This window comes from Zootoca vivipara, chromosome 3, assembly GCF_965207765.1.
Source record: "Zootoca vivipara chromosome 3, rZooViv2.hap1.1, whole genome shotgun sequence".
Classification (NCBI taxonomy): Eukaryota; Metazoa; Chordata; class Lepidosauria; order Squamata; family Lacertidae; genus Zootoca; species Zootoca vivipara.
Window position 1 is genome coordinate 63,939,747 of NC_142586.1, and position 24,636 is coordinate 63,964,382.

The 24,636-nt window shown below is 41.7% G+C and overlaps 1 protein-coding gene across 25 annotated transcripts in view; it reads left to right on the plus strand.

The window, feature by feature from the left end:
• Positions 1–24,636, plus strand: part of ESR1 (estrogen receptor 1) — a 203,998-nt gene that overhangs the window by 92,024 nt on the left and 87,338 nt on the right. For 13 of the 25 annotated variants that reach the window (XM_088667303.1, XM_088667296.1, XM_088667304.1 and 10 more), the window contains one exon: positions 19,105–19,295. In XM_088667303.1, the coding sequence (XP_088523429.1) occupies positions 19,105–19,295 (191 nt within the window). Of the gene's footprint in view, positions 1–15,052; positions 15,125–19,104; positions 19,296–24,636 lie in introns of all 25 variants that reach the window. The other 12 variants (XM_088667299.1, XM_088667298.1, XM_035108734.3 and 9 more) reach the window with 1 other exon arrangement.

The following is a 24,636-nucleotide window of genomic DNA, read 5'->3' on the forward strand; positions in this document are numbered from 1 at the left end:
AGCCGTTTCCCGCTGTTATCCCGAATGGTGATATATCCCGTAATTCCCCTGGATTTTCAAATCAGCTCCTGCCGGCCAGAGAGGCTCCTTCTGTGCATGTCTGGACATGCGTAGAAGCGACTTCTGGTGCCGCGGCGCTGCTGAGCCTGTATTTAAAAACGGGAGACTTGGCAGCTATGGTCAGTGTCATTCTAGCTTATTGTTATTGTAAAGACTGAGGAATGGTGTTACTCCTTGAACTTTACATTCAAGAGAGCAGGCACAGAAACATGGCCAGCAGCTTTCCTCTGCTAGGGTCCTCACCTCACCTCTGCCACTTGATAGCTTTCCATTGCTTCCTGATCCCTGGAACTCATGGGTGCTATTGTATGTCACCCTGATGTTCGAGCAGTGCGAGATTCCAGGGGTTCCAGGTCCTTTCCCAGGGTTCGTGTTTCCTTTTCGACAATGAGGCAGAGTGGAGACTGTGGTGTCTTTATGATATATGGTTTATTTACACACCTATACAACCTGACCCTGGGGGGGGGGGGTTCACAGCATTAACACCCCAAAAGGGTCTTGTTTCCCTCAAAGCCACACCCTTGGATTCCAACAGACATCAGACATTGCTCTGTCTCTCTCATCTCCCAGCTCTTTGTCTCTCTCACCTCCTAGCTTGCTGCTTTACATCTGGCCCACGTCACTACAACTTTCAACTCTTGCATTTGTCTTTTTCTAACTACCAGCCCCACGCATTTCCTTTGTTTCCCCATCACCCAGGCAATCACTCACCAGGAAGCTAGCCTGCCTTATATTCTAACACTTGCAGGATCTAGGGGTTAGAAGGGTCTCTGCTTGCAGCCTACTTCCTCAACCCAACAAAAACAGGTGCCTGCTCCACATCTCCCCACGTTTGGACTGGCAGACTACTTGTCTGCCCTATACTGCTGCTAGTGGTATTTTTTAGCTGATTGTCTGGCCAAACCTTTCTTTACATCCAGTGTCTATCCTTTCAACGATGCACTCGCAACTGTCTCTGAGCAGCATGAAGAGCATGTTACAGATGGGGTCAAGGTAGAGAAGATCTTCTTTTCTAATCCGGCAGAATCGCGACTGGAAAGCTCAGCGTGGCTGAATGTGCTCATGCTGCTAAAGCAGCCCAAATGCTTGTGTATCCAGCTGAGCTAAATAGCCACTTATAAAAACCCTTCAGTGCTCACAGTAACAGGTTAGAATAGCTTCTCTACCTATTTATGCATTGCCAAATTGAAAAGAGTCTGATATAGGAGTTATATCTTCTGGCCTTGATGTTGACCTTGATCTCAGCTGGCAATTATTAAAATCCTTGTTGCCTTGCACTCTAATGTCACCTTTCAGCCTTTGGTAGCCATCTGCCAAACAATACGCAAGTTTTTCACACTACACTCTTGAGTTCTTGCACACTGATTGAGTCCACTGGTGTATGCAGTCCGTAGCTGATACCCTAGCTCAAAAAAGTAACAGAAAATATTATTACTAATTAATTATCATTGCTTAGGGGAAGAAAAAAGCTATTGTTATGGATCCGCTTTACCAGAAGCAGTGAAAAGAGTAGGTACACTGTGTGCTCTCTGGTGGCTCTCTTACAGTTGTAGTGTAGTGTGTCAACACTGGTTAAACTGCTAGTGAAATAATGAAAAAATGAAGCATGCTATTTATTTGTTTTAGAATATATTCAGTTCTGTTTATAGAAATTATTTGCTTTGGGCACTATAAACTGGTAAAAGATTCATAGCTGACTATTATCTGTTTTTAAAAGCATTTTTTTGATTCTTAAGAACATGATCCAGTTTCTTCCGGTGAAACTATTTGGACTGAAGTGTGCTTAACCTTAGCCAGATTGTGGTCTAATTGTTTAATTTTCAACTGTTTTGTATAAGCAGATCTCAATATATCTGCTTTTTTGAGGATGTGGGATTATTTTGTTAAGTTACATTTTATGAAATATACTACAAAACATGGATACTTCCCCCCACCCATTACTAATAAAAAGATAAAAGTATGCCAGTTTGTGAGACATGTATAGGCTAACAAGGCTGGCCCTAGTACTCGGCAGAGAGAGATGGGCACCTCGTGTGTCAGAACTGGTGGTGAGGTGCTGTAGGACAGAGCTGTGTGCCCTACAGCATGCCTTGCACCCCAAAACTATCTGCAGGAATGGTGAAATAAGGTTTATGTGCTAGTTTCCCTACATTCCATACATAGAAGAGGGGCGCCATCTTCCTCAGGCAGCAGGAAGATGTACACCATAGGCAGCACCAGAGGGGAGGCAAGGGGGCAAGTGTCCCCCCAAATAAGGAGCTTACCCCTCACTTGCCCCCCTTTCTGCATTCCTTTCATTATCATATGAGGTGTGCACTGCCATTAATAGCATCCATTTGGCTGAAGCAGTGCAGCCTGTTTTACTTGGAATGTGACCTTTCACAGCTCTAATACAATGAAATTTAAGTATGATGAGCAAAATTTATATAGCTAGCTGGAATATTTTTTGCTCTCTGTCTGACTCAAAATAGAGTTAAGGTAACATAGTAGCTGTGACTGAACTGTTCATCTGTGAACCAAATCAGTGGCTCAACTCTCACTTCTGTCACATTTCAAAGGGAAACTCCAATGTGAAACTGATGAGGTGTAACTTATCAAAAAGCTAAATGGTTTCTTGTACCACTTCAGGTGTTGATTTAATCCCCAATGTAAGTTGATTGTGTGATCATCAGTTACTGCTGTTATGAAGCCACTGGAAATTGAGAAAGCTGCTGCCTCTTCACCTCAGGCCTCCTTCCTGCATTGGCAATATGCAAATAACAGCATTGACCGATTTTTAAGGATTGTTGTAAGAATTACTGAATGATGTCAGATGTAAAACACTACACAGATGCTTCTTATTCATAATAACACATTTTGCAAAGGCTGATCCATAGAAGGGCTACACATGCTCAGTATTAGCACTGGAACCATTTTTTATTTATTTAATGGAAGTCTCTGCGTGTTCTTTTACTTTGCAAGTTGTCAACGGGACATGCAAATGACATTAGTGTAGACAGAGTGTGGCCATTCATGCACTGTAAGAAAGGAGGAAATGCCAAAAGCAAGGACAAAAGAGAACACAGGGTCGCATTAAATTTGTACAGTATATGATAATGTGTATACCTCTCACCATAGTTGGGAAGACTGTGGCAAGGTGACCCTGTGTGCCTGTCCAGTTTGTTGTCTAGATGCTAACTCCTGATAATCTACTTCAAGGCCCTTCTTACATTCTTTTTCTTTAAACCAGGCGCAGACAAGACAAAGAGAACTATCCTTTGTACAGTGAGACATGTGGTCATCCTACATTACTGTTCAGTCCAAGCAGTGTGGTTTGGTCATGATATGAATCCATTGTTCAACTATGCTTCCTGATATAGGCCATCTTCCTAGTTTATCACATGCTGGGAATATAGTAAGCTCTCAAATTACTCACACTTAACTTGTGCACATTCAGCTTTACTCACTTGCAAAAATAAAATTAAAAAGGGGTCTGACAGGAGGCGAGTGTGTGGAAAAAAAAAAACTTTGGCAATCCCACCTGCCATTGAACCCAATGTATTTTGACTATATGCAATTTTGGCTTTAGGCATGATACTTGGAATGTAACCCCCATGTTAGTTGTGGGCTTACTGTATAAAGTTCTGCTTCATTCCAGGAAGGACACATACTAATTGGTAGTTAAACACATCCAACAATCACAGTGCATAGGCCCTGAAGGGAAGTGGAAAGAGTCACCACTTAATGATAAGTGATTCCTATGACAGACTCACAGGAATAAAACAGGAGGTTTCTTTCCTGAATGTCTCTAGAAAATCCAAAAGAGAAAACCTCTGAGCTTTCTAGACTGAACAAGGTTTTTTTTGCAGGTTGCCTTGATAACGTGTTTAGAACTTTTTAGAGTCCAAACCTAGTTTGTGTGTTTGCACTTTATGTGTTTTTGTTAAGACATAAATAAGCACCAATTGCTTCCTATTATAGTAAAGATATAGTAGCAGACTTCTAAGTGAGTAACTAGTACATTTATTATTGTTTTCGTTCTTGTTTCAATTTGTATGTCGCTTTCCCACAAATCAAATCAATGCAATAACCGTCAACATGCCAATTCAGTTCAAAACATAATACGGCAATCCAAATAAATAATTCATTTTGATAGTCTGGATATTATAACATTTTAGATTTATTATAAAATGAACCATCAATCATATCAGTTGATATCAGTTACTGTAGTTTTAAAAAATCAGAATCAGATATGACAAATATTTCCAGTGCAATCAGATATTAACAATGAAATAACCAGCAACCAAGTACATTGTGATACTAACAAATAAAGCACACGTTTTTATAGGGGCTAAGAATTGAAGTGCACACAGCTCCTAGCAGCTTTATAATTTACTACAAAGTGCACAAAAAACACCTTTCATTAATCCTCACAGGAAGCCACTCTTCTGTCGACAATTGATGGCTTCAATGACCTCTTTCAGTCTGGCCTCTCATCCAGACTCCCATTAAAGCCATCAGATAACCACAGAAACTAAGAGTATATTTACTTAATGTCAGCACTGAATTAGGTTACTGAGTGTCCAGACAGCGGTGCACAGAAATCCGTTAAGAACAGTTATTCAGCAATACACACACTTTACCAAATGTGACTAATGAAGAAGTCAGAAAAGATTATCTAGACACAGACATGTTCCTGTATCTCTTCCCCCATCTTATGTTTGAGTGTTGCCACTGCCTTTTTCTAGACTAGGGAAACCAATATGGCCAATGTCAGGCATGATGGGAATTATAGTTCAACAATCTCTGGAGGGGCACAGTGTTGGCATAGGGTTTTTCCTTAGTGGCACAGTAAAGAGGTTTGAGTTGAAGTTTCTGCCCTGAAGCCAAGTGGTGGGCAGACAGAAGAATCAGAAAAATTAGTACTGCAACAATTGGAAACTGTCTATAAATCTAGATTTTCCCAAATGTCAGTTTTTGTTGCAGTTACTGAAATGGACATGCCATTCAAGCTTATTTGAATAATTTTGCATATTATGAACTTGATATATTTGTAGGTACAGTAATACCTCGGGTTACGAACGCGATCCGTTCCGGATCGCAGTTCGTAACCCGAATAGTTCGCAAACCGAACGCGATGGGCGCCGCCATTTTGCGCATGCGCAAAGCGCGATTTTTGCGATTTTCGCGCTTTGCGCATGCGCAAATCACGCAATCGCGCGCGTGCGGCTTATGCACGCACGCACGCGGCGAAAACACTTCCGGGTTTGCGCAGTTCGTAACCCGAACTGTTCGCAAACCGAGGTGGTCGTAACCCGAGGTACGACTGTATATGAAATACCTATAAAATACAGTAAGACGCCTATGGAAAAACAATGGCAGCAGTTATCTTAAACTTGGAGTTAAAGGCAAAACATCCAGCAACTTTCATAACACTAGCTTGGACCTAGTGTGCAAAAGTTTGTATATTTTTGTAGGAATATGCCATCCTACTAACTTCTTGACTGCTATATCCAGTAACAGCTGAAAAGTGGCAGTTGCAGAGAATTATGTACATGGAATTATGATCATGTACCAAACGTTCTTTACTAGTTTCCATTAGGCTTCTTCATAAATGTCCAATCAGAGTAGTTCGTGACAATCAAAAGCATGCTTGCTTGTGGTCATCTCAGAGACAGGTAATGTGGTACAGACAACTTCATGTGGGTCCTCATTCACAAACTGAAAAATCATAATGTGATTTTTCCAAGTTAAGGAAGGGAAGGCTGTGCCAAAACAAACGAAATCGATGTCAAAAGTGACAAATGTAAGGTTCTATACTTAGGCAGGTACAGTATAACCAGCTGCACCAATATAATATGGGGAACTGACACATCACTGTTCCATTTATTTATATACATCAGGCATAACCAAACTCGGCCCTCCAGCTGTTTTGGGACTACAACTCCCATCATCCCTAGCTAAGAGGACCAGTGGTCAGGGATGATGGGAATTGTAGTCCCAAAACATCTAGAGAGCTGAGTTTCGGGGTGCCTGATATACATACATACGTACATACTGCTCTTCACCTGAAGATCACAGGGCAGTTCACAAAATGGAAACACAAAATGCATAATAGAGCAAAAGCAAACGCAAACCAATAATGCTCCCCTCCCCAGCCAAATGCCTATCTGAAGAGAAACATTTTCACCTGGTGCCTAAAGATATGTAATGAAGGTTCCAGCCAAGCCTTCTTGAGGACAGCAATCCACAAAGGGGGAGCTACCTCAGAAAATGCCCATTCCTATGTTGCCACCTTCTGGACCTCTTGTTGAGGAGGCACAAAGAAGGGCATCAGATTATGATTGCAGGGTCCAGGTCAGTTCATATGAGGAGAGGCAATCCTTGCAGTATTCTGATCCTGAGCCATTTAAGATTCTATAGGTCAAAACCAACACTTTGAATTGAGCATGGAAACTGATCGGCAGCCAGTGCAGTTGGGCCAGGATTGGTGTAATATGCCCAAATCATCATATGCTAGTGAGCAATCTGGGCACTAACAGTGCTTCAGTCTTATCTGGGTCGAACTTCAGTTTGTTGGCTCTCATCCAGTCCATTACTGAGGCAAAACATTGGTTCAGCACATCACTGCCACACATGCAGGTGTAAAGAGCTGGGTGTCTTCAGCATATTGCTGACAACTTACCCCAAACCTCTGAATAACCCCATGCAGTGGTTTCATGTTACTTCTGTTTCATCATTTTTAGTGATGGCATCTTACCAACATTACCAGTGCTCATCATTCATGGGTGAGAGAAGAAGAGTCTGCAGATGGGACAAGTTTGGCTCTGATGGCTATTCTCACTGTCTTATTTCCTGTGGTGTTTTCCAACTGTGGCCTCCTCACTTTCTGTTTTCTGGGCACACTTTCGGTGAGCATGAAGGAGGCATATTTTAATCTCTCACCACACACTCCTTGACCAGCAATTTAAGAGCAATATAGTATTGTGATGGTGGTGATGATATTTATATAAAATGATAATGGTTGAAAAAGAGGCAGAAATAGAAATCTCGAGACTGCTCATACAAGCAAAGATTTAGTAGAGATAGCAGTATAGCAACATAAATGGTGTGGTTTTATTTTTTGTGGCAGTTCTGCAAGTAATAAGGCATTATGTAAGCCACCTAGAAGAATGAAAGTATAATTGAGTACACTATACAGTGGTAGCCCGACTTACGAAGAAGATCTGTTCCATGGCCGTCTTCGTAAGTCGAAGTGGTGCTTCTGCGCATGTGTGAAGCGCATTTTTGCGCTTCTGCGCATGCGCCGATTGTGTGCGCCGTTTTGCGCAGGCGCAGAACGCGCATGGCGAAAAGACTTCCGGGGTTGTCGACTTCAGAAGTCAAAACCTTCGGAAGTCGAATCGTTCGGTTGTCGAGGTACCACTGTATGTGGAATTCTAAGGAAATGAGATTCTGACAGACTGACAAAATGCAACTCATACACTAGCTTTTCAGTTCAAGTTGTACTGGTTTCACATAGAATGGGAAAGTAATATATAAATATTGGAGCTGCAGGAAATGCCTAGTCCTAGTTTTTCCTGCATTTATGAGCCAGCAGGAGTCCATTGAACATTTCTGTGGCATTCAGCAGACCACAAAAGCATTTCAACAACTGTCTGTTTCAGGGCCAAACTAGATGTGACATACAGTCCTGTCTCTCTTTCTGCCAACAGGCTGTTTGTTTATTTGAAAAGAAGCCCCAAAGGCTAAGACTGGGAGTGGAACAAGTAGCGGGCTTCATTAGCTCTTTCCCCTCTGCCCATTTGTCCTGTGGAGAAAAGATGTACAGTCCAAAACCAAATTCATGCAGTGTTTTGTTTGGGTTTTGGATTGATTCCGTCTTGTTTCACTTCACTCTGTTTTTGTTTGATGTACCTTGTAAATTCATAGGAAAGTGGATCCTTGCTGACCCTCTAGGAGAACAGGACTATTAGTTAAACTATTGTTAGGAGTTTGTAGTGGGTATATACTCTGGGTTCCTTCTAGGCCTGTGTAAAATCTATAGAAGAGCTGCTGAACTGGTCAGGCAAGTTTCTTTGGAAGATGATGGCTTTAGTGGCCAGTTAGATACCCAACATATTCAGATATTCAGATATTCAGATAGATATTCAACATACCCAAAGAGTGTTCTTCCTTTTGTGTGATTACTGTCCCCTGTGCATGTTTGAATGTCTCTACAAAATCAAGGCTTTGGGGAGAAAGCAACAACCTCCCATCAGTTTTCTAGACAGTTAGCTGCAGCCCAGTTATTTTATCTTCAGACAACCCTTAAATAGAAAACTATCTTTAGAAAGATTTTTCCTCCAACCGCATTTTATTTTAAAAATCCAATTTAAATAAAAAAAGATTTAAATTTTAAAAAAATGATTTAAAATTTAAAAATCCTAATTTTTTTTTTTGGGGGGGGGAAACACCATTGATTTTTATCCATCCTTCCTGGCTTACAAATGCCAATGAAGACTGCCCCGGGAACCCTCATGCCAAGTTTGGTGATGATATCTTGAGAAACACCCAAACCTAGGCCAAAAACATGTCAATGTGGTGTTTCTCTCTACCATCTTGATTCAAACTGGCTTCTGACATGTAAACATTGACAACTGCTGCTCACACCTTGGGAACCCTCATAGAATCATAGAGTTGGAAGAGACCACAAGGGTCATCCAGTCCAACCCCCTGCCAAGCAGGAAACACCATCAAAGCATTCCTGACAGATGGCTGTCAAGCCTCCGCTTAAAGACCTCCAAAGAAGGAGACTCCATCACACTCCTTGGCAGCAAATTCCACTGTCGAACAGCTCTTACTGTCAGGAAGTTCTTCCTAATGTTTAGGTGGAATCTTCTTTCTTGTAGCTTGAATCCATTGTTCTGTGTCCGCTTCTCTGGAGCAGCTGAAAACAACATTTCACCCTCTTCTATATGACATCCTTTTATATATTTGAACATGGCTATCATATCACTCCTTAACCTTCTCTTCTCCAGGCTAAACATGCTTAGTTTGGCAGTGATAGGCATCCAAACCTATAGAGAACTAGCTGGTCCTGCCATGCGTTGCTGTGGCTCAGTCTGTTAAATGGAGGTTCAGAGTCCCCCTTCAGACTCCCCTTACCTTCAGAGTCCCCCTGTTTTACGCGTATTCTGTTTTCACAGGTGTATCCCTGTGATTCCCCCCCCCTGTGCCGATCCATGACGTATCCTGCCCCCTCCCTCCCCTACCATCAGCTTATCCCTGTGGTTCCCCCCCATGTCCCGACCCATGACATATCACAACCCCTCCCCCCCACCCCCCGGTTCATCCCTGTGACTGGTCCCACCATGTCCTGACCTATCCCATCCCCGCCTCCCCCCACCCCTACCCAGGTGACTCAGTACCTCCATTCAGCCTAGTCTGTAAAGGCTTCGGCCTAGTATGTAAATGGGAGCCAAGGTGCTGTTGAGAGGGAAGGTTTTATAATGCAGTACCAGTGTAGCCGCCGCTAGAGGGTGCTGGTTTGCAACCTGGTTCTTTTCCCAGCATGCACTTGTTCAGTTTCTGTTAATTGGTTCTCATGGGAAACTTACAGATTCTTGCTTCACACAATTAACTCAAGATAGTGTCAATTTACTCTCTTGGCAGAAAGCCAAGGTCTGCCTGACCTGGAAACTACTCTCTCTGATTGGTTAACGACCAGCACTGAACTCTTATCTAGGAATGCTAGCACAGTTGGTTTTTGTTAGGTGTTAGGAGTAGAAGTGCTGTGTATATGGTTGGAGAGAGAGAGAGTAAGGATTTATTTTGCTTTGCTTTGTATGCAGAAACTCTGCTGCTTTTATTTTCTTTTAATAAATCCTGTAAATAGTTATTCTGCGTCTAGCCGACTAGCCATCTCCACCTCAACTAGCTTCTGTGCTGTGCAGGAAAACTCTGCTACGTTTGGGCTAAAGCCACTAGAGCTATGCCTGACACTTCAAAATTCTAAGAGCACTTTTGTCTGATTTGTGAGTTCTGGAACATGTGGTTTTGGGGGTTTTACCTGGCCCCAGGTGTGACACCTGTCTTTAAAAATGGTATGGGCTTGCTCTCATATTCGCTTGCGGTATTGTATCAAAATTTGAACGCAATCGGTCAAGCGGTTTTGGTGAAACATGGATACTAACGGACATGGCCAGTTTACATTTTAATATATATATATAGATGAGTGGACAGACAGCCCTTGCCAAGGTCGCCACCACACTTTCCCAGTGTCTGGGCATTTACTAAGTTTCAAAAGGAGTTGTGTGCACATATAGATGTATTCCAGTAGAATTGAAGTTATGCCCCTGCCCATATAGTGTTCCTCTTCAAGTTGAAGAACTCTGCCTGTGTGCATGTGTGGAACACCTTCCAATGTCTGTCGAATGTGGAGTCATCAGGGGAGTGTGGCGACGGCAGGCAGGGCAATAATGTTTAATACTGTGACTTCCTGTGCACATTCTTTCAATGTGCAGAGGGGTTCATGTGAACCCTCCTAAGAGCAGAGACATAAGGTGGTGGCAAGGCCATTATGGGTTTTGAAAGTAAGGATAAATACTTTCGTGGCATAGATATATCAATTGTGCCTCAGTCCACATTACTAATTCCTATACAATTAGATAGCTGGACAATTCAAAGAGATTAACTGGCTCTCCCAAGGTCCATATTAATTTGATGTCTCTTAGTCCTTGTAAAGACAATATTAGTGATTTGAGCTCCAAACTTTCCGAGTGAATACTTTCAAAGTCTTTTCTATTATTATTTTGTCCTAAAGGTTTGGCCAAATCTTGCATTATCGTTCTATGCATTTAACATATTTGCCAGTTTCCACTTTTACATAACCACTGCCTCTTTTGTTGCAAAAGCACTTCGTAAAGATGTCTCTTTGCTTTATGAAACATTTGATTGTGTCCAAATTGTCTATTAGAAACCCTTTTTGTGTCAGCACAGAATCTGCATCCCATATTGTATTAATTCACTTCAGATGACAGGCCAATCCCACAGTAAATGATTAATTCAACTCTATAAATGTCCACACTGGTCCTTCGGTTTAAGGTTTCAGTGATTTGTGAGCCTCAGTCCAGGCTTCAAAAAAATTGGCAAGTTTGCAGCACTTTGGAAAGGGCAGAGGTTGCTTGTTAAAGTGTGAGGTCAATGGTTTTACATCCCTCCCCCGATAAGTGTCCATTTTCTTGATATAAGTCTTTAATTTAATAAGATTATGATGTATGAATGCTTTAGGTCAGGCAAACTTGGCCCTCCAGATGTTGAGGGACTACAACTCCCATCCTCCCTAGCTAACAAGACCAGTGGTCAGGGATGATGGGAATTGTAGTCCCAAAACAACTGCAGGGCCGAGTTTGCCTATGCCTGTTTTAGGCTGCAGTCATGCATATTTATCTGAGCTTGCAGAACACGGTGGGGCTTATTTATGAGTAAACATGAATCAATTATGTTGCTAGTTAATGAATGCTAATTCTGGCTCTGTTGCAAGGCGAATACTTTGGTTTAGAGTCCACTCAGTTCACTTCAGGTAGTTGTTGTACTACGTTGTGCAACTGACCGTTTCCCAGGACTCAGAATTAACTTTCTTCCTGCAGTTGTTTGTTCATCTTCATAGGGATAACTCTATCTTCCAGGGTAAATAATAAGCTACATCTATTCAAACATATCAAGTCTGAACTCACTCTGTGTCCTGGGTGGAATCCTGCAGCAGACCTTGAATTGGTGACTTGAAGGTTGTCAGGCAGGGATTTCACCAGCTCTTCAAGGTACTTCAGGGACAGTTTGTTCACTGGTGCAAGGAACTAGGAGGCTGGCTCTTTCTAGCTATAGGTTGTTTTCTTTCATCTTGCTGCATCTCTCATTTTCGCTTGCCCCACCCTCAAGTGTACAGGTAAAGGGGCAGATGGATTGTCAGTTTTGTCAATTAGAATTTTGGCAATGAATTGGCAATTCTCTCAGTTTCGCAATTCCTAGTGTTCAGTTCACCATATCAAGTTGTTGTTGTTGTTGTTGTTGTTGTTGTTGTTGTTGTTGTTGTTGTTGTTGTTTGTTGTTTAGACTTGTCAGCATTTTAACTGTGCATTTCTCCTACTGTTCATGTATGGGTATGCACTTTTTCCTAATATACACATTGTTTTGCAAACAGTTTCCCCTAATTGATTGTCAGTTCATTTTCAGGCCCTCACATTAGTGTTTAAAGCTACCGTATAAACAACTTAGACTATAAATATCCAAAAGGAGACCTTCACCCCACCCCCTGCTTGCAGAATGATGCTGGTATCATTGAGTGCCCTGCTCTGCGCACCAAAAGTGCAGGTGTATGGAGGTACCACTGGCAGAATTCTCACTGGTGGTTGCTTATGAAGCGTCCCCAAATAGGACATTCTGGGGGTGGAATTAGTAGGGTCTAGGATACATGGACTCCTGTGCTGGCCACACTGCTGCCAGTTTGGGCCAAACTGCTATGCTATGCCATGCCATGCCCTGCCATGCCAAGCAGAGTTTTGTTTGTCTCAGATGCAACTGTGACTATGCTGCTCCATCATGCCTGCTGCTGCCTAGCCAGAGTCAGGATTCCTCTGCTCACTGTTTGAAATCCTTTTGGAATGTTACACTGTAAACAAGATAATGTAATAGAAAGGACAAATTGTTTCACATCCTCTCCCTGCTTTTCAGTAATGCATGGAAGTATAATAGAATCATAAAATTGGAGAGTTGGAAGGGATCCTGAGGGTCATCTAGGCCAAGCTCCTGCAATGCAGCAATCATTCCATTATCAGCTGGGATTCTAGAATTATAACTGGCCTTTAAAGGAGATGCCCTCACCTGATTCAAACCACAATACTCTGATATCTGCCTTCCATTAGGTATCATGGGCTGTGCTGGGTGGATGATTAAAACAGAGCCTGCACGGTTGCAACTCCCATGTCCTCCCTACCCTCTTAAATTCACTACACCAGTAAGCATCTTGACTACAGTTGCATCTTTCATACCGCTTGGAAGCAACAGATGGTCCTGGGGCCCCAGAAGCTTCTCAGTCTGAAGCTGGAGGGCATGCTACATTTTATTGTCCCTCATCCTCAACAGGTAGTTTTTGTTGCTTTGAAGTCATCCTTTGCCTTACACCATCTCCTCACTTTATTTTGTTATTAGAAGAACCCCCTCCCACTCCCTGCCGAGCTTGACTAAAATGAATTTGGGAAAAACACTGGCATATTCCTACTTTTTGACATCTGGGACCCACAGCCTTCAGTTGCTTTCCAGTGCCTTGATTGGTCATAATAACTGTAGGCAAAGGAACTTGCTAAACCACTGAACTCTTCAAGGGATACAGGGAGCTATTGAAACTTAAGTCAAGGGAATACTGTACTGAATACATCTGAACCACAGATTGTAAGCTTTGTTTGGTTTTGGTTTTCTGATTCATGCGCAGACCTTTTTGTTACATGTCTGCAACAATTAAGTCTAGGAATGGTGTTTGGTTTTATTGCTTGTCAAGAATACAAAAAACATTAATGTTTCTCAACAGCGAAGCCTGTGGCTCAAACTAGCAGCTGTCTGCTAGTTGGAGCCACAGGCAAACTCGCAGCTGTCGCTTGTTTTTGCGAACATTATCTGTAATTTTGTCACCCCAGTGTTAGATTACTACAGTACACTCTACAAGTGGCTTAAGGCTTGAAACTAAACCAAAGAATGCCTTTGGTGACAAATGAATTTGTTCATTATTAAATGGTGTTCTGTGCTAGTAAACCAGAAACAAATTGCATCTATTTTTCATTTTCTGCACCAGCTGGAAACCAGTTACTGGATGACATTCAAGCTGTTGGTTAGACTGATAAAACTGTTGATGGTGTCCTTGCTGGTTATTAAAGTAACTGGTGCTCATCTTTTTAGTAACACAAGGTGAAGGTTACCCCAAAAGCCTCAAATTACAAGCATAGGATGTTTTTGCACTTATAAATGGGCTATTGTGTCTACACATGGAAGTATGTAATTGGGAATAGTCAGCTTATCAAACACCAGTCCTGTGAACTGCAAGTGTTTTTCTGTTAAATGCTTTTGGAGCTTCTATTATAAGAGAAAAATAATACTATATCACCATTTGAAAAAGTTGTATGGGTATTGTGACAAAATATTCACATTTATGCATCAGCAGGAATCATTCTGAAGCCTATCCTTCAAATGACCTTTTGTGGGTGACCGACACAAGAAAAGGCACTGCAGTGATAGTAATTTTAGAGATCGATTTCATGAGCATTGTTTGTGCCTAGGATTTCAAATGTTCTGCTCTTGTAACCATTTATGTGCTTTTTTTGCAAAGAGAAATATTTGCTATGCAAATAAAGTGAAAGTAAGGGAATAGAGAAAGACTGAAAATGGGAAGAAAATGGAAAATGAAGGAAAGTGATTAAAGGGCTGGCTTGAGGTTAATGAGTAAACAGTACAGGAAGTGAAAGTGAATGCTACAGATGGATAGGAGAATGCTAAGGGCATTTATCTCACTGGGTGAACATTGTGTCTACTTCTGATTATTTCAGATTTCCTAAGCCTCCAGGCTAGCTGCTCTCTGAGGGTTATCTGTTCTTGGCAGACTTAAAGGAAGAGTTCTAGCACCTGGGGGGGGGATTGGCAGTTTTCTTTAGACAAAGAGATGATCTTTGTGGTACAATCAGTTCTCACTTGCTGTTCCACATGCTTGGAACAACCTCATGTGTGATGACACCTCTTTTATTTCATTGCAGTTGCTCCTCAAAACACGTTCCCCCTGAAGCCTTCAGCATAACCCCACTAGGTCCCATGCCCTATTTCATGGAGAGCCTTTCTCGAGATCGAAGGGCCATATTCCCTTTGGGCCAACCTTCTAGGATGGGAGGGCACATGCCAGGGGCAAAAGTGGATGATGCAACAGAAGCAAGTTTTATCTTTGTACAGTAGGCTAGTTTCTTTACCCTTACACTTCACTCTTTCATCCATCTAGGCAACCAAGAAGCATTACGAGGGTTAAACCGGGCAAGAACGCTCAAGGAGAGTGCAAAGCAGAGCTGATGAGGTGTGTGACTCAGGAAGGGGTGTGGCCGTGGGAGAGTCCTGAGAGTTGCATCCCCACTGCCTCAGTCTCACACCACATTCTGTCCCAAATAAAAATGAATGCTTAAAGTGGCAACAATAAACAAGCAAACAAAATATCTGAATGAAGGGGAATTCCCCCCCCTTTAAATGTAATCTTTAAAAGGTAATTTCCAGAGGGGCATTTTTGACCCACAGTTGAAATGGCAAAGAAAGGTCTAGGCCAGGCATCCCCAAACATTGGCCCTCCAGATGTTTTTGACTACAATTCCCATCATCCCTGACCACTGGTCCTGTTAGCTAGGGATTGTGGGAGTTGTAGGCCAAAACATCTGGAGGGCCGTAGTTTGGGGATGTCTGGTCTAGGCCAAATGCTTATGTCTAGCGCTACATTGAAACAAAATCACTTAAAGGTGCATCTTTTATTCACATAAATGGGAAAATTTACTTTTAATAGAGTGACTTTGAAACCTCATACATTGTAGCAGGTGTGGGGAACCTCTGGTCCATGCTTGCTGGGGCTGAGTTGTTGTTTAACATTTGGAAGGCTAAAGGTTCCCCACCCCTGCAGTATAGGTGCGCTCTCTCTCTCTGTCTCTCTTGCTGTGTGTGTGTGTGTAATATCCACCCTGCAGGAAACCTGAAACTGTCCTATAACATTTTTGTGGTACAGGGCGTAGCTTCTTTCAACAAGATTGCATTGTGCTTGCATGGGAAGTTTTCTCATTAATAATCAGTAGCAACAAAATCTAGAAAAGAAATCAAGGTCCACTCATATTTTACCAAAACAGCACTTGATTTTAAGATCTACAGTCTAATAAATGTAATTGCTGTTGGGGTGTGACCTACTAGACCAGTTAAATAATAACTTTTTAAAACAAATGATTGTGGGTGCATGGATTAAATTGAGGCTTTGCTCTAATTAACCTATTGCTCTTCTCAGCTATTTACTCAATATTTAAATGGATGAATACATTTACGCATTTTTTCTGGGATGAAAAATGTAGTGGGTGCAAATAAGCAAATCCACCAAAATGCTAATGCAAATTACAGACTTTAAATAATTAAATACAGGTAGAATAGTTGTTGTTGCATATTCAAGAGCATGGTGCATAGTCTGGTATCTTTTGCTTTTAATTTGGTGCAGACTGATCCATGATGGGGGAAGATAGCTGCCCCACTGGCATCTATCTGTCTCGAGAGACAGAGGGCTCAACAGAATAATTTGGTAAAATAGTACAGAAATATAGAGGCATATCCCAGAGCTATTAGGCATCATAATTCCAGGTCTTATTACTCTTTCTTACTTAGGGCTTATCCACACACACTTACCTTTCCTCTGTGCGTTAAAGCTCCATGTCGGAGCACCACTTTTTTTTTTGCTCCAGAGCTTTCCCTGTGAAAACCCGCTCTTTAAAGCTGAATCGGGAGCAAATGGCAATCCACAAAAAACCTGAATAGTAGGATATTGGAGGCACTGAAGTGTTTCCATTAAGCTCCAATATCATGGGCTAGAAAACTCAATTGAAATATGTTTCCCACATGCCTGCACAAGATATCAGCTTTAAAAGAGTTCAGGAGTCACAATTCAAATGTTCAGGAACCAAACAAGACATTCAGGACTAGGCAGAAGCAACTAAGATGTCCCAACATTTTCCATCAAGCTATTAAAGGCAAAGTGTGGTGTGCTCACTTTTAGGACTCACTCCTTTGTGAGAATGTCAGGATTGCAAATGAGCACTCTCCTGCGGCAGATGGGTCTGCTCCTATCTGCAGAGGAAGCTCCTAGTTTTGTTCAGGCTCTTGATCAGATCCTGCCACCTCCTGCAGCTGCCCACAGACCCCAGCTGCCACTGCTCCGCTGGGAGATCAGGGTGGGTGGTGGGTGGGAGGAACTAGCATCCTTACTCCCCCTTCTGAAGTGGCAGAAGTCAAGAAACACTGGAGACATCCCTTTGCCCCCTGATTCCCACCTCCAAGCCCACCCCTACCACTTTCTTCCTCCGGCATTGGAGCCTGCCAACCAAATCCCAACAGTTATGAGGCGCATGACACATTTGTTGCGTGAGCCTGTTTTACACTCATGCAGTGTTGGTTATCACCGAATACTCTGTCACACAATACATCATTAATTTGTGGAATTGATGGCCACAGGGTGGGTTGATGGTGATAGGTCTCTCCCACTTTTTAGCCATGATTTAAAAAAAGATGGGATTAGATTGCCTAGAGGAAGTATGACACTTGAGTGTCAGTTGCTGGGAGACAAGAACAGGGGGAAGCTATTGTGATCATGCCTCTCTTGTAGCAGGGGCAGATTATGGTACTATGGCACATTGAGCTAGGCCAAACTTTGGCATTCCCAGTCCAGCCCTCATGACATGCCAGCCTTTGGGAAGGACATATGAGTGCTCTGGCAGGGTCCTAGAGCCCTCTCATCTCCTTCCCAGAGCTGGACAAGCACTAACTAGGCTTTCGGAAGGAGGCAAGGAGACTCTAGGACCCTGTCAGAGTTCTCATGCCTCCTTTCTGTAGCCAGGCAAGTGCTTACTGAGCACCCTCTCTGCTTGGTGCCCAGTGTGGGGAAACTGCCCTAAACCTCCCTCTGCTTGTGGGTAGAGAAAGCATCATATTTCAATGGGGAAAGCTTAAAATGCAAATTACCACCACTCCAAACAAACAAACAAACAACTGATCCCATTTTAATTGTATGCTTCCCAGCTTTTCTTGAAAGCTCCAATCTTGCTTACCCAAAGCAAGTAAAAAAACTCTCTGTGTGTGGTTGGTTGAATGTTACCAACTTTGGGCTTCCCAGAAGCATCTGTTTGGCAACTAGGAAATGGGATCTTGGACTAGATGGGAAATGGGATCTTGGCTAGGATGAGGATCCTGGTGGCCCTTCAACTTGTCACAATGGCTGGTAGTCAAAGATGATGGGAGCTGTAGTCAAACAGCATCAAGAGACCCACTTGTTCTCCACTCCTTCACTCTGATCCAGCAGAGCTGCTATTGTCCCCCAAGCATTCTGGTTTAGCTTGGAGCATCACATAATGCTTAATCCTGGGAAGAATTACTTTGAAGTTTTGGAGAACAGTCAGTACATTTAGCCATCACAGTTCAATCTGAATCCACCACTTTCTTTTACGTTAATATTCTTAAAGAGCTAAAACAGCTGCTGTCGAAAATCAACATATCAGTGAAAATATATTTTGATGCAAAAGTTGATAAAGTGCAATCCTCCTTGCTCTTTTTAGGAAACCCAAGCAGAAAAAGTGGCTCTATGAAATAGCTGAGCCACCACTACCTGAGTGCCTGTCAGTGTCCTACTTCTCATAAACACTAGGATGCTGCCATAACATTTGCATCTGGGAAAGTCTTCCCATACCACATGTTGAAGCAGTCAGGCTACTTACTGCACTATTGCACATGTTATATCCAGCATATAAAGAAGTACAGTAGTGAAGTGGGTAGAAGCAGGCTGCAACTGCAACATGTGTGAATGTGGAGTACAAGCTTTCCAATTTGGCCGCAATGCTATGAATCTGTAGCGCAGCAACACCTAGATATTTCAGCAGAATCCTGGGGGAGGGAAAGTTGCTCCACACAGTTACAAAAGAGTTGCTCCATCCCTTATCTTGGGACACTGAGCCAGCAAGATGCCGGCCTAAGTTTTTAATTGGATGTCAACACCTAATGAATTTGATATTTTATCTTAAATAATTGCCAAACATTATTATCTTGGTGAAATCAAACAGGTAATTATGATGAAGTATCTGATGAAGTGTGCATGCACACGAAAGATCATACCAAAATTAAAACTTAGTTGGTCTTTAAGGTGCTACTGAAGGAATTTTTTACTTTTGTTTCGACTCAGACCAACACGGCTACCTACTTGTAACTAGGTAATTATGAGATGTGTGACAACACCATCAAGGTCAATGAGCTCTTTCAATGTTTGTTTTACAGGCCAGGCTCAGATAACAGGCGCCATGGTGGCAGAGAGCGAATGGTCAGCGCCAACGAAAAGGGAAGCTTGTCCATGGAATCCACCAAGGAGACCCGCTACTGTGCAGTGTGCAATGACTATGCTTCAGGTTACCATTATGGTGTATGGTCCTGCGAGGGATGCAAAGCCTTCTTCAAGAGAAGTATTCAAGGTAATAACATTGTTGCTACTTAGCAAATACATGACTTGTTGTAATCGAATAATAAGAGGGTTAGGTAATGTACCGTATCAGTGAAAAGACTTACTTGTAAAACTGTGAAAATAAGCTTTGTAAATTATAAGCTTGATAAAGCTAAGCTACATTTCAGGAGCTGAATTGCATTTGAAGCCCAGAACAAAAATAAAGCAAAAAAGTGGGGGGGGGGTTGGACACCTCCAGCATGTTCACCATCAGATGATTTTGATTTGTTTGGTACACATATGACATGCCTGCTGGATCAGGCCAATGGCCCAACTAGTCCAGAATCCAGTTCTCACAGTGGCCAATTAGATGCCTATGGGCAGCCTGTAAGCCCGTTTGGGGAGATCATTTTGGAGAGATCTTTTTGTTTTTTTGCCACCTTGAACAATTTGGTATCATTACCAAACTTTGTTACCTCACTTCTTACTTCCAACTCTAAATCATTTATAAGCAAGTTAAAAAGCACAGATTCCCATATTGAGCAGGGACATGACTTTCTGCATCCCGTCCACTGAGAGAACTGCCCATATGTTGCTACTGTCTACTAAGCTTATTCAGGAGTCTTTGGTGGTGTACTTGGTCAGAATCTTTTTGAAAGCTTAATTACAAAAGTTAGCTGAATCACCTTTATCTATATGCTTGCTGCAACTTTCAAATACAGTGGTACCTCGATTTACAAACACAATTGGTTCCGGAAGTCTGTACTTAATCTGAAGCGTACTTAAAGTAATGGAAAGTGGATTAATCCGTCCCAGACGGTCCGTGGAGTACTTAAACTGCAGCGTACTTAACCTGAAGCAAACTTTCCCATTGAAAGTAATGGAAAGTGGATTAATGGGTTCCAGACAGGTCCACGGAGTTATAAAAGAAAACAGGCACATACAAACAAGGAAAATTGAATGGAACCAAGACCCTGCTATAGTACTTTACAGTTCTGGAACTCCCCCTCTCAAAAAGTAAATAAATAAAAGCATAAGCCTGGAAAACTACCTCTCATAAGAGCTTATTACATCTGTAGTAGAACTGTGCGTGCTTATAATTTATGCAGCATTATTTAGGGTATGGAGTGCAATGTATTTCTTACGTCATTTGTTCACACAACTATGTGATTTCGGGGAGTGCGGGGGAAGGACTGCCAAAATGAAGGAGTAGTTATAGGAGGCCTCGAGAATGATTGCAGAGTATGTGGTTCATTTTCAATGGGCTTATTATCTACCAAGTCTTAAACAGCTTGAACCTTGAGAATTATCCCGACTGAAAGTCACAATGACAAAGGCTGGTGCACAGAGAGACAGAGAGCCTTGGTGGTTGCTGAACAAATGTTAAGCTTTTTCTCACCAAACACTTATAGTAGTTGGGGTTAGGGACAAGTGAAATGTTATATTGCAAGCCACATTTTATCTTTTCTTTATTTATTCAAAAGCATCTTCCGAGATTTTAGTGAAAGTATAGCAGGCATGGGAGAGAGGCTCCTTAACTGTTTCTGTCTTCTTCATCAAGCTGCTTTTCTCCCTGCAAATGGAAGATGTGTCATTCTGAGCAGAAAAATAGTCTGAAGGCAAGGGACAGTGCTAAAAACTTGCAGTCTTATTTAAGAGAATAAAATGTTGGAGGAAAAAATACATACACGTGTCTGCATGTAATATGCAGACTGGCCCTTAAGGTTTGAACACAGTTTTATGGTATTATATGTTAAGGAAGGAAAACCCTGTAGTGGCATGATTTTAAATAATTTCAAATCATTCTGCTGGCACTGTGTTAGCAAGTTAGTTGAAGTGATTGCTCAATCAACGAGCAGGGGAGGGGGAAACATGCACATGCAAATCCATCTGGAAAATAGGTTCACCTGAGTGGGTCCATTCCCTTTTTAAATAAGGAGAAATGAACATGTGGGGGTGGAAGTCGACAGTAGAGAAAAGGTAAAGGCCCAAGGGCATAACATGCTGCACCCACTCCTGACTCAACATCTGCACGGGCTGCTGCCAAATCCTGGAGATAATGTAACATTTGACAGAACGTATTTGTGCTGTAAAGAGAAGTGGTGTAATTTAATTCTACTTTAGCTTGGACAGCTCTTAGCATTATTACACTGGGGTTCTACATTGAGTCAAGTAAAAAAAAACCTAGCTTACACTAGTGTAGCTTACACTGATGCAACTCAGAGCACACACAGAACATACAAAAGCCAATCAACCTATTTCAGATCCCTTCAGTCAGCTTTAAAGAGCACAGCTAAAACTACTACAAAAGAGCTTAAAGCATTTAATAATGAATAATCTGATTTGGTAGACAGAGTGCCTGAAGAACTATGGATGGAGGCTTGCAACATTATCAGGAGGCAGCAACGAAAACCATCCTAATGAAAAGGAAATGCAAGAAAGCAAAGTGGCTGTCCAATGAGGCCTTACAAATAGCGGGGGAGAGAAGGCAAGCAAAATGCGAGGGAGATAGTGAAAGATACAGGAAAGTGAATGCGGATTTCCAAAAAAACAGCAAGGAGAGACAAGAGGGCCTTCTTAAACGAGCAATGCAAAGAAAGAGAGGAAAACAATAGAATGGGGAAAACCAGAGATCTGTTCAAGAAAATGGATATTCCAGCTGAACTATTTAAAATATGATGCTGTTAAGGTGCTACACTCAATGTGCCAGCAAGTTTTGAAAACTCAGCAATGGTCAGAGGATTGGAGAAGATCAGTCTACATCCCATTCCCAAAGAAGGGCAGTGCCAAAGAATGCTCCAACTACCACACAATTGCGCTCATTTCACACGCTAGCCCTCGGGCAGCGTCACTGTAGAAAACAGGCTATGCTTAGAATTCTACAAGACAGTCCTAAGCAGTATGTGGACTGAGAACTCCCAGAAGTGCAAGCTGGATTTCGAAGGGGCAGAGGAACCAGAGACCAAATTGCAAACATGCACTGGATTATGGAGAAAGCTAGAGAGTTCCAGAAAAAAAATCTATTTCTGCTTCATTGACTACACAAAAGCATTTTACTGTGTCAACCACAGCAAACTATGGCAGGTTCTTAAACAAATGGGAGTTTTATATCCTCACATTTAAGTACGCCTGAGTAGCTAATATATGTAGAAAGCACTATATTATTTTTGGATGATCCCATTTCACTTAGAAATTGATAGGCATTCACAACCACTGAAGGTCTCTAATAGAAGGAATTCTTTTTTAAAAAATAAAATTGAAAACCAAGGTGTTCGAAATTGTTAAGACTGGTTCTACAATGCAATTTTGTTGCTCCTCACAAGAATATACACTGGTTTGATATACACTGGTTTGATATACACTGGTTTTATTCATCTTGAACAGCCATCCCCAAACTTCGGCCCTCCAGATGTTTTGGACTACAATTCCCATCTTCCCTGACCACTGGTCCTGTTAGCTAGGGATCATGGGAGTTGTAGGCCAAAACATCTGGAGGGCCGCAGTTTGGGGATGCCTGATCTTGAAGCTACAGACACAGTAGGAATAGCCCTTGCATCTGCATGCTCTTCCTCACTAATTAGAAATGAGGTTGAGGGTTCATTAACAGTCATTCTGATACCTATATATATATATATATATATATATATATATATATATATATATATATATATATATAAACTAAAATAGAGAGAGGGGTATTCACCATTTACTGACAGTAATAAGAATTTAAATAAATAGATTAGTAAGTTTGCTGAAGGTCTAAAAATGCATTTTAGCAGATTAAGATATTTTACTTCATTTATCTGCATCCAATTCTTTGAAGTTTTTAGGGAAGTGCTTCAAAAGAGGTCAGTGACATTTTCTGCTAGAAACTAAACCTCCTCTTATTCTAACTTTGAGGGTTGGAATAAAGTGCTTGTTTTATTGGTGTGTGTGTGTGTGTGTGTGTGTGTGTTGTTTGTACAGTAATTCACATGCTGTCTACTTGCAATGGCTTTTAAGTACACCTTGTTATTTACATTATTTCAGAATGCTTGAGATTAGTTGGTGTAGCAAAAAAATAAGGGGGGGAAACCAACGTTGACTTCTATTGGCAGAGCTTGAGATGCAAGATGGATCTGTCACTCTGCTCCTACTCAGTCTCACTTAGGATTGTTCTGTCCATCATGTTGATTAACTTTAGCCTCTAGTTCTACCAGACCAACACGAAACTCACACTCCTCCTTCCTATCTTTTTGTGAAGCTGCCATTTGGTCTCAGGTGCTGAAGTGGCTTCAGCTAGCCTTGCTGCTAGCCTCTCACAAACACAAAGGTATTATTGTCTGCTGAGAAGCATCCTTATCCATGTTCAGTGCTTAACTTGAGGATAACTTCAGTGCTTAACTGGGTATCTGAAGCATGCACACGAAATCTCATACCTATGACAAACCTAGTTGGTCTCTAAGGTGCTACTGGAAGGATTTTTTTATTTTGTTTTGAGGAGAAGGTCATTCATGTATTTTTTTTCATCCTTTTTGCTAATTATTGCTCTGGATAGCTAACCATACAACTTTTTTCTTAGTCTAAGAACATCATTTCTGTTTCTCCTTACTCCACTGCATTTCTCTGAAGTGTGTTTGGCAGTGGCTTCAGTTGCTATCTCCATGGAGGAGCCTAGAATACAAAAGCACTCAAATACTAGTTTATCACTCAGCTTAATCTCCTCTCCATAAAAGTTACTTGAGAGGGGAAAGGGGAAATATCATAAATATCATTTGAACAATGGCTCTTGACTACTGCTGATGTTGTAGTATAAATAGTTATGTAGCTGTAGTTTCTCTAACTCTGAGCCACATGGAAAAATTAAATTGCATCTGTGGTTGGAGTGCACTGAGGAAAAAATACTTTAAAAACCGTACAGCACTCTCCAAGGATTTTGCAGCATGAACTATATATATATTAAAAGCATTTTTCGTCTCATGACATAAAAAACATTCACGTTGTCAAAACAAAAAGCTTTCTAGTCTGTAATGACAATGTAGGAGCCCATTTTATAGTAAATTTTATATTCTGACTGGAACAGTAGACTTGAGCCATCTGCTGAAAAGGGGTACTATTTCAGCATGTTCTGTTTCAGAATGTATTTTTGCTGCCATTTTGTACATTAGATCTCAAAGATACTTTAAACACATTTACCCTTCTTTTTGGATTGAATGCAGATGTCCCAGTTCAGTGAGCATAAAAATATTATGCACTTGGATCTGATTGTAGAGCAGGAGATACAGTAAGCCAATGCTTAGGAAGCCTAGGTGTGTCAGCTTTCTTGCATAACCAGCACAGCTGTCCAGCGTGCTAGAAAGCCAGCCTGGATCCACTCAACATCAACCGCACCC